The sequence below is a fragment of the Somniosus microcephalus genome, chromosome 10 (assembly GCF_052327205.1).
Source record: "Somniosus microcephalus isolate GS21.2 chromosome 10, FLI_Smic_1.0, whole genome shotgun sequence".
In the NCBI taxonomy this organism is placed as follows: Eukaryota; Metazoa; Chordata; class Chondrichthyes; order Squaliformes; family Somniosidae; genus Somniosus; species Somniosus microcephalus.
Genome location: NC_140996.1, coordinates 66,530,270 through 66,542,832, shown reverse-complemented (window position 1 = coordinate 66,542,832; position 12,563 = coordinate 66,530,270). Strand labels below are relative to the sequence as shown.

At 44.8% G+C, this 12,563-nt stretch overlaps 1 protein-coding gene across 1 annotated transcript in view; it reads right to left on the bottom strand.

Moving 5' to 3' along the window:
• Positions 1–12,563, bottom strand: part of LOC147111533 (UDP-glucose:glycoprotein glucosyltransferase 1-like) — a 680,288-nt gene that overhangs the window by 490,418 nt on the left and 177,307 nt on the right. The window contains exon 8 of the mRNA XM_085999896.1: positions 3,810–3,882. Within this exon, the coding sequence (XP_085856022.1) occupies positions 3,810–3,882 (73 nt within the window). The remainder of the gene's footprint in view (positions 1–3,809; positions 3,883–12,563) is intronic.

The following is a 12,563-nucleotide window of genomic DNA, read 5'->3' as shown; positions in this document are numbered from 1 at the left end:
AAGGAGGAGGGTGTGGGGGTGGGGAGGAGGAGGGCATGGGGGAGGGAAGGAGGAGGAGGATGTGGGGGTGGGAGTGAGATTATAAAATGTATTAAGCTTTGTGAGCATTTATTTTTGTAAAACTACTGCTGAAAGATATGATTATTAGATTCTGTAAGATTCAGCTAAGCTTTTGCAGAAGTAAGCATTAAAGTTACCAGCTGCGTCCTGTTATTACGAAGCTATGTCACGGGTCAAGATGAGATAATGGCTACACAGTTGAACATGCAAACACAGCATAAGGGAGACCCTTTGGATTAACCAAATATGGGACTGTTCATGAGAAGAGCGAATGTTCGAAATTCTCCTAACTATTACCTCAGCTATGGATGTCATCTATGGTTGGATGAGACAAGTCAGTTGGTCTGGGCAAAGAGGGATATATGGTGACTGTTTAGCCTGAGATACACAGATGTAGAGAGACACACTTGCAGGGGTGGATCCATGCTGGCCATCTGAGCCTAACACCCCTCAAGTGTGGAGTGGGCCTTTGGCGTAGCGGTAGCATCCCCGCCGCTGGGCCAGAAGGCGTAGGGTTTCGAACCCCGCTCCGGACAGTCCCGGCAAGTGGAGTCGGAGCTCCGGCTCTAAATTCTGGGTTGATATCCAGTGGGATACTTGCGTCCGTGGGTGTGGGTGGCCCCCCCCCCCCGTATGGGTTGTGGGAGCCCGTAAAACCCTCCCGCCATAGGACTAACCACCCTAATGGCTTGTACGAAGATGGTTACGGTCACGGAAGGAGCGTTAATCACGGCCAGAAATCCTTCCACCACTTCATACAGTTCCCCAAAGGGAACAGTGTGAAGACACGTACGACGACGACCCCTCAAGTATTCTAGCCTGAAGAGCGGATCAATGCTGGCAAATGCCTAATGCCCCTCTCAGCTAGAAGAGCAATGGATTTGAAGAGAACAAGGAGACATCGCACACTACTCTGTCCAGTGACTGAATGGGTAATATCGTTCGGAGCTGCAAATTACTGTCATGAAATACTAGTCTTTTGGCTGTATTGATTTCTACTGTACTTACCAATAAACACCTATCATTACCAATATGGAATCATGTTCGATTCTTTAAGTTTGAGGTGAAACCCTCTTAAAAGGAGTGGGAGCAGGAAGGAGGGAGGAGTTAGGATCACCTGTTAGTCAACCTCCTTCCTTCTATGGTTCACAATGACACGCTTTGAGTAAGCATGAAGACACTTGATGGTGGAGAGTACGGAACAGACTTTATTCATAGCCAGCATTAGTGATCAATCTAACTGTGTACAGAGAGATGCTTTTTGGTTTCTTTATCTTTTGAGCCCTCCAACTAACTGTTGAAAAACATGCGCATTTATACACGTTAGTTTGCCTACATCAAAGGTACATGTCACAGATAAGACCTCATGATGCATGTTCCCAAATTTTTTGAAAGCACTCTATTTATGTAAACAGTCCTAGCTGTCTACGTCAAAAGATACTTCACTCAAATGAGATTTACTGACCTAACCTGTCTTGAATCCTTCAAGTAGTTTTATTAACGGCTTATCTTCCTAAACATTCCTCTATGCTATAATTAATGGATCCCTCTGCCTATGCTTATTACACTTGCCACTAAAGATATATTTAATCACTCATGGTTGAAGCTGTCCCAGTCACCTATTTCCTTGCACAAGTATTTCTTGCAGATAATACTCAGATATTAAAAGCAGAAGATAAGCTTTCTTCTGTAACACCCCGCTGCTATCGTGTTTATATTGTAAAGCCTGTTGTTCCAAGATACAAAGAAGTTTGATTATTAACCCTTAAATCTCCAAGTTGTCCAACAGAGAGTGTGAGGGTAAAGGAGATGGGCATGGGAGGTGGGAAAGGAGGAAAGAGTGGGAGTCAAATAGGACACTGAGGTTGTGAACTGTCTGGTTTAGCCTCAGGCTATGGCCAGGGCGGGGATGGAGTCAATGGCTAAGGAACGGGGTTTATGGTGGGGACCGAGGACAATGGTTTCGGTCTTCCCAATATTTAATTGGAGTAAATTTCTGCTCATCCACTATTGGATGTCAGACAAGCAACGTGACAAATCAGGCAGGGGTGCATTCGAGACAGGTGGTGGTGCGGTAGAGCTGGGTGTCGTCAGCGTACATTTGGAATCTAACGTGTGCCTTCGGATGATGTCACTGAGGGGCGGTGTGTACATGAGAAATAGGTTTTAAAGATCTTAATAGGATTTTAGGATCTTTAGATCCTGCTTTTTATATTTTCTCATAGCCTTCAACAAACATTACATATTCATCTTGAGACTGAATTTTATACCCCTGTTCAAAAATGGGGAGAGAGATAAACCCAGTAACTACAGTCCAGTCAGCCTAATGTTGGTGGTGGGGAAACTTGAGATCATAATGTGGAACAAAATTAAATGTCACTTGGAAAAACATGGGTTTTAAATGACAGTCAACATGGATTTGTTGAAGGTAAATCATGTCTGACAAACTTGATTGAGTTCTTCGATTAAATAACAGTGTTGATGAAATAACAGTGTTGTTTAAGATAATGCAGTTACTCTTGTGTATATGGACTTCCATAAGGCGTTTGATAAAGTGGCACATAATAGACATCTTAGCTAAATTGTAGCCCATGAGATTAAAGCGACAATGGCAATGTGGATACGAAATTGGCTAAGAGACAGAAAACCTAGAGTAGTGGTGAACAGTTTGTTTTTCAAACTGGAGGGAAGTATACAGTGGTGTCCCCCAGATGTTGGGATGAGAACCACTGCTCTTTTTGATGTATATTAATGACCTGGACTTGGGTATAGAGGGCACAATTTCAAAGTTTGCAGATGACACAAAACATAGAAATGTAGTAAAGAGTGAAGAGGATAGTAGTAGACCTCAGGAGAACATAGACAGACTAGTGAAATGGACAAACATATGGTAGATGAAATTTAATGCAGAGAATTGTGAAGTGATGCATTTTGGAAGGAAGAATGAGGAGAGACAATATAAACTGAACAGTACAATTTTAAACCAGGCACAGGAACAGAGAAACCTGGAGGTTCACATGCACATATTTTTGAAGCTGGCAAGGCAAGTTGATAAGGCTGTTTAACCATACGGAATCTTTAACTTTATAAACAAAGGCATAGAGTACAAAAGCAAGGAAGTTATGGTAAACCTTTATAAATCACTGGTTAGGCCTCAGCTACAGTATTGTGTCCAATTCTGGGCCTTGGAGATGGTGCGGTAGAGATTTACTGGAATGGTACCGGGATGAAAGACTTCAGTTATGTGGAGAGACTAGAGAAGCTGGGATTGTTCTCCTTACAGTAAAGAAGGTTAGGGGAGATTTAATAGAGGTGTTCAATAATATGAGGGTTTTTTGATAGAGTAGATAGGGGGAAACTGTTTCCACTGGCAGGTGAGTCAGTAACCAGAGATCACAGATTTAAGATAATTTTCACTGAACCAGAAGGGAGACGAGGAGAATTATGTTTATGCAGCGGGTCGTTATGATATGGAATGCACTGTCTGAAATGGTGGTGGAAGCAGATTTAACAGTAACTTTCAAAGGGGAATTGGATATATACGTGAAAAGGAAAAATCTGCGCAGCAATGAGGAAAGAGCAGGGGAGTGAGACTAATTAGATAGCTCCTACAAAGAGCCGGCACAGACATTATGGGCTGAATGGCCTCCTTCTGAGCTGTATGATTCTATGATCAGAGGCACCACTTGTGACTATTGGAAAGGGAAAGAGTGAAGCAGGAAGGAAGGACCAAAATAAAAGTAACTTACTTCAATTTCCCAAAAAGAATTCCTTGAACTTCATCGATGTCATCATCCTCTTCCAGCACAGTAACATTTGTACCTAAATTAAAGTTAGGTACGATATTTGTCACACAATTGCACCGTAATTTGTGCCATTAATACAGATATATACTGCTAAAAAATCATGTCAGATCAGCACAAACATGAAGGTTACATTAAAAAGAATCTTCATCACTATATTTTTTCTCCTCTGTAAGATTGTTACATTTTTATTTCTTTTAACACGAGATATTTTTCTTGGGCTCAGTGTCAGAGGCCACTTCAGTAATCTGACTTAGTTTGCTCTATAAAGCAGAGGGTGCTTTTACCTGCCCAATATCTAGGTAAATATAATGGGATCCAGGGATCAAACAGAAAACCCTTGCTATACAGAACTCCAGCTTACTGAAATATATCATATGCTGCCAAGCAACGTTCCCTGTAATTTTTTGTTAGGCCTCTCGGTCTCTTTAACGGGCTGCACGACCATTCAAAATTCTGCGCATGCGCGGTTTTTTCAATTTAAAAGCCAGCTCACTGGCTGTGGAGCACTGCGCAGCCGCACAGCTTAAAGGGAACATTGCTGCCAAGTGATCTCAACTTCAGAAGACAGAAGAATATGCACTCCAATGCCCCAATATTTATGGGAGGGTGCGGGAGAGGCCGTAATCATCCGAAGAACCAGGGGATGTGGAGGCCCTGCCAAACTCAAAACGGCAGGTCCTCATTAGAATAAAATGATGCAGTCTCCCGCCTAACAGCTGGCAAGTTCAAAAGCCTGCCAGCGAGCGGGAGCACGCGCTAATGGCTGTTGGATGCAGCCGGGGGCCATGGGGACGGTCTGCCGCAGTTAGTAGGGTTCGGGGCTGCGATCGGGAGGGTGGGAGGAGGAATGTGAACAGAGCCGCGATCGGGGCTGGGGTGCCCGCATTTGGTAAAGTTCCACACAAAAGATTATTAGCAAAAATGGAATTGGAGGTAACCTTGTGACGTGGGTTAATAATTGACTGGAGTAGGGATAAAGGGAATGCTCCCTGATTGGCAGGAAGTGACAAGTGGTGTTCCCCAGGGATCAGTACTGGGGCCTCAGCTTTTCACCATATTTATTATGGACTTGGATGAAGGAAGAGAGAATTATATATCCAGATTTGCAGATGACACTAAGTTGGGAGGTACAGTAAGTTGTGTAGATGGGAGTAGGAAGTTACAAAGGCACATAGTAGACAAACTAAATGAGTGGGCAAAACTGTGGGAAGTGTGAGGTCTTTGGATCCAAGAAAGACAGATCAGAATATTTCCTTAATAGTGAGGGTTCTGTGGAAGAGCAGAGAGATTTAGGTGGCCGTGTACACAAATCACTAAAAGCTCGGGCACAGGTACAAAAGGCAATTAAAAAGGCTAATGGAATGCTGGCCTCATCTCAAGGGGGTTGGAATACAAAAGTGAGGAAGTTATGTTTCAGTTGTACAGAACCTTGGTCAAATCCCATCTGCAGTATTGCATTTAGTTTTGGGCAGGAAAGATATATCGAATTTCTAGCAGGGGTGGGGGAGTGCAGATTCACCAGAATGATAGCAGGACTGAAAGGATTAAATCATGAGAACAGGTATCAATTTGATTTGCATTTCCTGGAGTTCACAAGATTGAGGGGTAATCTAATTGAGGTCTTTAAAATGATAAAGGAATTCGATAGGGTGGGTACAAAGAAATTATTTCCTCTGGTGGAATCCAGAACAAGAGGAGTATGAGGAAAGAGCAGGGGAGTGGGACTCATTGGATAGCTCCTTCAAAGAGCTGGCACAGATACGATGGACCAAATGGCCTCCTTCTGTGCTGTATAATTCTATGATTCTATGAAGGTGACATAATGTTAAAATTAGAGCTAGGCCATTTAGGAGTGAAATCATACACTTTTTCAAAGGGTAGTAGAAATCTGGAATTCTCTCCCCCAAAAGGCTGTTGATGCCGAGTTAACAGAAATGTTCAAGACTGAGATTGATAGATTTTTGTTGGGTAAAGGTATCAAGGGATACGGCGCAAAGGCAGGTAAATGGAGTTGAGGTACAGATCATCCATTATCTAATAGAATGGTGACTGGAAACTAAATAGTACCAGGTATATGCTACTGAGTAGAGGGAAAGAAACAAGTTTGAGATTTATAAACAATTTAGAACAGTTGCAGCAGTAAAGGCAGAGGCTCTGCGGATAAACAGAGGGGTTAGGGATAAAAGGCTTACATTACATATAGGGGCCAATAACACAAGAAAACCACGAGAAATAGAAAGGAAGAAAAAAAATTAGGAAGACTAAGGGAAAGTATGAAAGAAGACTGACAATCAGCATAAAGAGAAATAGCAAGGACTTTTATGAGCACACAAGTAAAAAGATAGATAAAGAAGGGGAGGGAACATAGAGCCAAAATGGGCCATCTTGCACTTGAGAATGATGGAAATGGTTCGTAAGTATTATGCGTCAGCTTTTACATAGCAATATGCATATGGGACTGAAGAAATATCGGAGGATGACTGAGGAAACTCAATAGCTAAAAGGAATGCAGATGTATATATGGATTTTCAGAAGACATTTGGCAACACACCACATAAGGGGCTTGATGCAAAAAAATAAGGTATATGGTACTAAAGGATATGTAGCTTAATAGATAGAGATATGACTAGCACACAGAAAGCAAAGAGTAGGGGTAAATGGATTTTTTCAGATTGGTGGGATGTGGGTGGCGTTGTGCCCCAGGGATCTGTCCTGGGAACTCTATTGTTCATGATTTATACAAATGGGTTTGACATGGACACAAAGGATATCATACTGATATTATCAAATTAGGGTACATGGCAAAGGATAAGGAAAAATACAGGAGATTGCAGGAAGACACAGACAGTTTTGTGGAGTGAACACAATGCAGTTAAATGCAGAGAAATGTGAAGTAGTACATTTTTTGAAAAAGAATAGAGAAAGGTGTTGTATCCATGTGTTAATGGAGACACGAAATGCAGGAGTTGGTTTCACAGGTGTTTACTGAACAAAGTCTGGAGGTGAACTAACAGATACAAGACACTATACAGGCTTATATAGCCCGAGTGGCCATTACCGGCATTACAGTACACAGGGGACTCTTAAAGGCACATACACCACAATTCCTCCCCTTTTAGACAACCAGTACACAACATTTTAAGTAATCATTAATTAACATGTTACAAGAACAATAATCTGCACATTTGCTGCAGTTAATCAATTATAAGTCAGTCTCTCTGGAGGCTTCCTGACTCGGTCCGGATAACGCCTCGGTGGTGTAGTAGTTTTTGGTGGTGTAGTAGGTTCTTTTGGCAAGGTCGATTCGGCTTGAATGCCAGTGTCGGGTTCATCTGGTTCCAGTATCACCGGATCGGAGGTAGATACTATGGGTATCTCTGCTTCATCTTTAGGCGTATAGAGTTGTGGTGTAGGTTGTCCCTTTTCGGATCTGGTCAGCATGGCGCCTTATTATGCTTTCTCCAATGTCCACGGTATACATCAGCGGTCCTAGCCGTGTGCAAATAGTTCCAGGCTGCCATTTCTCGGTACGGTAGTACCAGGCCAAAACTTGTTGACCTATCTGGAAGATTCTAGTTGGCCTTTCATTCATGCCTTGAAATTGCCGGTTCTCCACGTCCCTTCTGATGTTTGGCTTGATCAAATCCAGCCGGCATCTTAGGCTTCTATTGAAGAACATCATGGCGGGAGTTTGGTTTGTAACCACATGTGTTGCATTCCTGTATGCAAACAAGAAGTTATCTACCTTATGCTGTAGATTTGTGTCTTCATTACCCATGGCCTTTATGGCCTTCTTGAAGGTCTGGACAAACCTTTCAGCCAATCCATTGGTGGCGGGATGGTATGGGGCGGACGTGTAGTGCTTAACCCCATTGTTTTTTAAGAACTTCCTGAATTCTTCGGACACAAATTGCGGTCCGTTATCACAACAGATCTGTTCAGGCAGCCCATTCCTGGCAAATATGGTCCTTAATACTGGGATGGTTTTTTCCGTGGTGGTGGAGGACATCTTTATTACCTCCGGCCACTTGGAGTGTGCATCAACCGCGATTAAGAACATTGAGTCCATAAATGGACCAGCAAAGTCGATGTGTACCCTTTGCCATGGAGATGCGGGCCACTCCCATGGATGTAGAGGGGCTTGTGGTGGGGCGTTTTGGACCTTCTGGCATCCTAGACAGCTCTTGGTCATTTTTTCGATGTCTCCATCGATACCTGGCCACCACACAAACGCTCTGGCTAGGTTCTTCATTTTCACTCCACCCAGATGCCCCTCGTGAAGCTCCTTTAGCACTTTATCCTGGAGTTTGGGTGGAATCACCACTCTGGATCCACACATCAAGGTTCCTCGGCACACTGACAGCTGTTCTCTTCTTTGCGAGAATGCTGGCAACAGTGGTTCGCCATGTGCTGGTCATCTCTTCACCGTTAAATCGTAGACTCGTGAGAGAGTCGGGTCATTTCTCATTTCCTTTTCAATGGCAGAATTTGTTACTGGTAGACATTCCACTATGGTTGAGTGGGTCACAGTACACTGGGTCCACTGTAGGTGCCTCTTCTACCGTTGGCAACGGTAGGCGCGATAAACCGTCAGCATTCCCATGCTGTTTTGATCCTTTGTGTTCTATGTCATATTGGTGTGCCCCTAGGAAAAAGGACCACCTCTGTAGCCTTTGCGCTGTCATAATGGGAACACCCTTTTTAGGGTTGAATATGGAGACGAGGGGTTGATGGTCAGTCAACAAGGTAAATTTTTGTCCGTGGAGGTAATGGTTGAATTTCTTCACTCCCCATACCAGGCTGAGTGCTTCCCTGTCGATCTGGGCATAGTTACGCTCAGCTGAGTTCAATGAGCGTGACGCAAAAGCTATCGGCCGCTCCAAGCCATCAGGGAATCTATGCGATAATACCGCTCCTACGCCATAAGGGGATGCATCGCACGCCAGTCTGATTGGCAGTGATGGGTTGTAATGAGCCAAAACTTCCTTGGACGTGATCAAGCCTTCGCATTTATGGAAGGCACGTTTACAGTCTTCGCTCCATTTCCAAATTACTCCCGTTTGTAGCAGTTCGTTAAGAGGGTGCAGAAGAGTTGACAAGTTCGGTAAAAATTTATGATAGTAATTTATCAATCCCAGGAACGACCTTAATTGTGAGACATTTTCAGGTGCTGGGGCTTTTATGACCGCCTCAATTTTTTCAGGTGACTTATGCAACCCTTCCTCGTTAACTATGTGGCCACAATATGATATTTGTTTCTGGAAAAATTCGCACTTGGGCGATTTGCTCGTAGGCCCCGTTCTCTCAGCCTAGTGAGCACCTGCTCCAAATTGGCAAGGTGCTCGTTGTCGTTTTCTCCTGTTACAAGGATGTCGTCTAGGTAGCATTGAGTCCCCGGAATCCCTTGGAGGACTTGCTCCATAGCTCTTTGCCAGATAGCTGGAGCTGATGCTATTCCGAAAACCAGTCGATTGTACTGGTACAGGCCTTTGTGTGTATTTATCGTGAGGTACTTTTTAGAGGCCTCTTCAACCTCCATCTGTAGATATGTCTGTGCCAAGTCAATTTTGGTGAAACGTTTCCCTCCGGATAGTGAGGCAAAAATATCTTCTATCCTTGGAAGAGGATACTGTACCGTGTGAAGGACCGGGTTTACAGTCACCTTGAAGTCCCCACAGATGCGAATTTTTCTCAGATTTATCATTATTCAACGTTTTCTTCATGACCGGGACGATGGGTGTTGCCCACTCGCTCCAATCTATTTTGGATAATACGCCTGCCTTTTCCAAATTCTCCAGCTCTGCCTCGACTGCTGGACAAATTGCGTATGGCACCGGCCTTGCCTTAAAAAACTTGGGAATTGCCGCATCTTCCACTTTTATTGAGGCGGTGACGCCTTTCAAGGTTCCTAGTTCCTGTTGAAACACTTGCTTGGCGTTGGCCAAGATGTCTTTTAATCGTTCAGGTATGACGTCATCATCATTTTTTTTCTTACTGGTCACCGTCAGTGCCTGAATGGAGTGCCAGTCTAAACATATCTTCCTGATCCATTCACGTCCCAACAGCGGTGGACCACCATCTTGCAGAACGTATAAATACAACTTCTGTATTTCCTTGCCGTTGTATACAACAGGCACCCTTATTTTCCCTTTGGGGTATACTTTCTGCCCCGTATATGTTTTCAAGATAATGGATGTGTCTTTCAAAGGTATATGCGGAAATAGCCGCTCGTAATCCCGTCGACTTATGACGGTCAGAGCTGATCCTGTATCTAGCTCCATTTTAACTGGGGACCCCGCTATCGTGAGGGTAACCCAAATGGTCTGGTAATCTTCTTTGGCAATTACATTATGTAATTTGAGACAGCTTAGTCTCTCGTTTCCGGAGTCGCTATCGCTCTTCTGGTCTTCGGAGCTACTGTCTGTCATCATTTGTACCTTTCTGTACTTTTCCTTATTGATTTTTTTCCTGTCAGTGGATTATTTTTTTTCCAGATCGGCATACACGTGCATTGTGTCCAATCTTTCCGCATTGCCTGCATGCTTTGTCCTTGAACCAGCAGTCCCTCTGGTCATGGATGGATCTGCCGCAGCGATAACATCTCTCGAAACCCTGTGTCATTTCATGGGTGCCGAAGTCCTGTGGCTTTTGCTGTATCTCTGCAGCTCCTCTTGCGGCTGCTTCGTATGATACAGCCACACTGAAAGCCTTGTCCAGTGTCAAATCTTTCTCAGAAAGTAGCCTTTTCTGTGTTCCTTCACTTTGGAGACCGCAGACGAATTTGTCTCGAAGAGAATCTGCCAGTCCTGCCCCGATTTGGCAGTGCTTTGACAGCTTCCTTAATTCGGTGAGGTAATCAGTGTTACTTTCATTCTTGTGCTGATTCCTCCTGAAGAATTTGAATCGTTCCGCTATCAGCAGCGGTGTTGGGTTTAAGTGCTCCTGTAGGGTATCAACAATCTCCTTAAAATTCTTGTCCTTCGGTTTGGCTGGAGTGATTAAGTTTCGTAACAGCCCGTATGTCCTTGCGCCCATTAGATTTAGAAGTACTGATACCTTTTTATCATCCTCTATTTCATTTGCTGTGCAATATACCTCCACTCTTTCCACATATGTGGTCCAATCCTCTACATCGCTGTCGAAAGCAGTAATATTGCCAGTCTTAGGCATCCTGAAAAAAAAATGGTGCCTCCCGCGCTTTCCTTTCTTCCCCGCAGAAAAAAAATGGTGCCTCCCGCGTTTTCCCGCTGCTGACAACGCTGTTCTCCGCGGTTTTTATTTACATAGGTATTTTTAATAGGTGGAGACTCATTCCCGCCGGACTCTCTGGGACTTTTCCCTCCCTCTGCTTGGTCTGAACGCCGACCTGCTTTGCAGCACCGGCTGTCTCCAGAGTGCTCCACCCTCTGTTTGCCTCCGCCTTCGCTGCTCGGCCCCGCTGCAGAGCCAGCCGATGGAGCCCCAGCCCGCCGCCCAGGAAGGATTATTGCAGTACCTGCCACCAGCTCGGCTAGCTGGTGAAACCACAGTTTTATTTTTTCTTTCTTGGTTTTCTTCGACTTTCGTCTGAGGAATCGATCTCCTTGAGGTGCTGCCGAATTGCAGGTAAGTCCGTTTCCAATTCGTCGCCACTGTTGTATCCGTGTGTTAATGGAGACACGGAATGCAGGAGTTGGTTTCACAGGTTTTTTCCTGAACAAAGTCTGGAGGTGAACTAACAGATACAAGATACTATACAGGCTTATATAGCCCGAGTGGCCATTACCGGCATTGCAGTACACAGGGGGCTTTTAAAGGCACATACACCACAAAAGGAAGATACAAAAGCAAAATACCGTGGAAATCTGAAATAAAAACAGAAAATGCTGGAAATACTCAGCAGGTAAGGCAGCATCTGCAGAGAGAAACAGAGTTCATTTCAGGCCGATGCCCTTTCATCAGAAAAGAAGGAAGATTCTTAACAGAATGCAGGAACAGAGGCAGCTAGGGCTGCAAATACCATAGGCCTAGAAATTCAGTATCGCCACGTTTGGGGCGTTATAGTCGCGCGTGCGCTAAATTTAGCGCCCGGCGCAAATTATCGCCACCTTCAGCGAAATTGACTTGCTTCGCCCCAAGGGGTGCTTGGTGCGCTAAAGCAGGCGCTGCACAACTGTCCTAAGGCGCTAAGCCGGAGAGGCGAGGCCCTACCACCGAGTGCGGGCGCAGTGCAGGTGCGGCCAGCTAGCGATTGCAGGCAGACACGCTGGCGCCGGTCACCTCTTAAAGGGGAGGGTAGATTTGGCTTGCAGCCACGCCCTGCACATTGGAGCCCTGATTCTCGGCCTGGACAGACCTGCTGTCACATTCTAATGCCTAGGACCATGGAGAGGGCCAGGGAGTGGTTCAGTGAGGGGGCCCTGAAGGTTCTAGTTGGCGCAGTGGAGCGCAGGCGATCTATCCTGTTTCCAGACAGTGGCAGGAGGCCGCTGCCCAACGAATATCGAAAAGCTTGGAGGGAGGTGGTGTAGTGTCCGTGTGTAGATAAAGACACTGAAGACAGGAGTTGGTTCATAGGTATTTACGAAGCAAGTCTGGGGGGGGGGTTTCTAAAGGATATACACAATACACAGGCTTATATAGCCCAAGTGGCAATTACCGGCATTACGCATACCTGGGGCTCTTAAAGGCACATACACCATAATTGCTCTTAAAGGC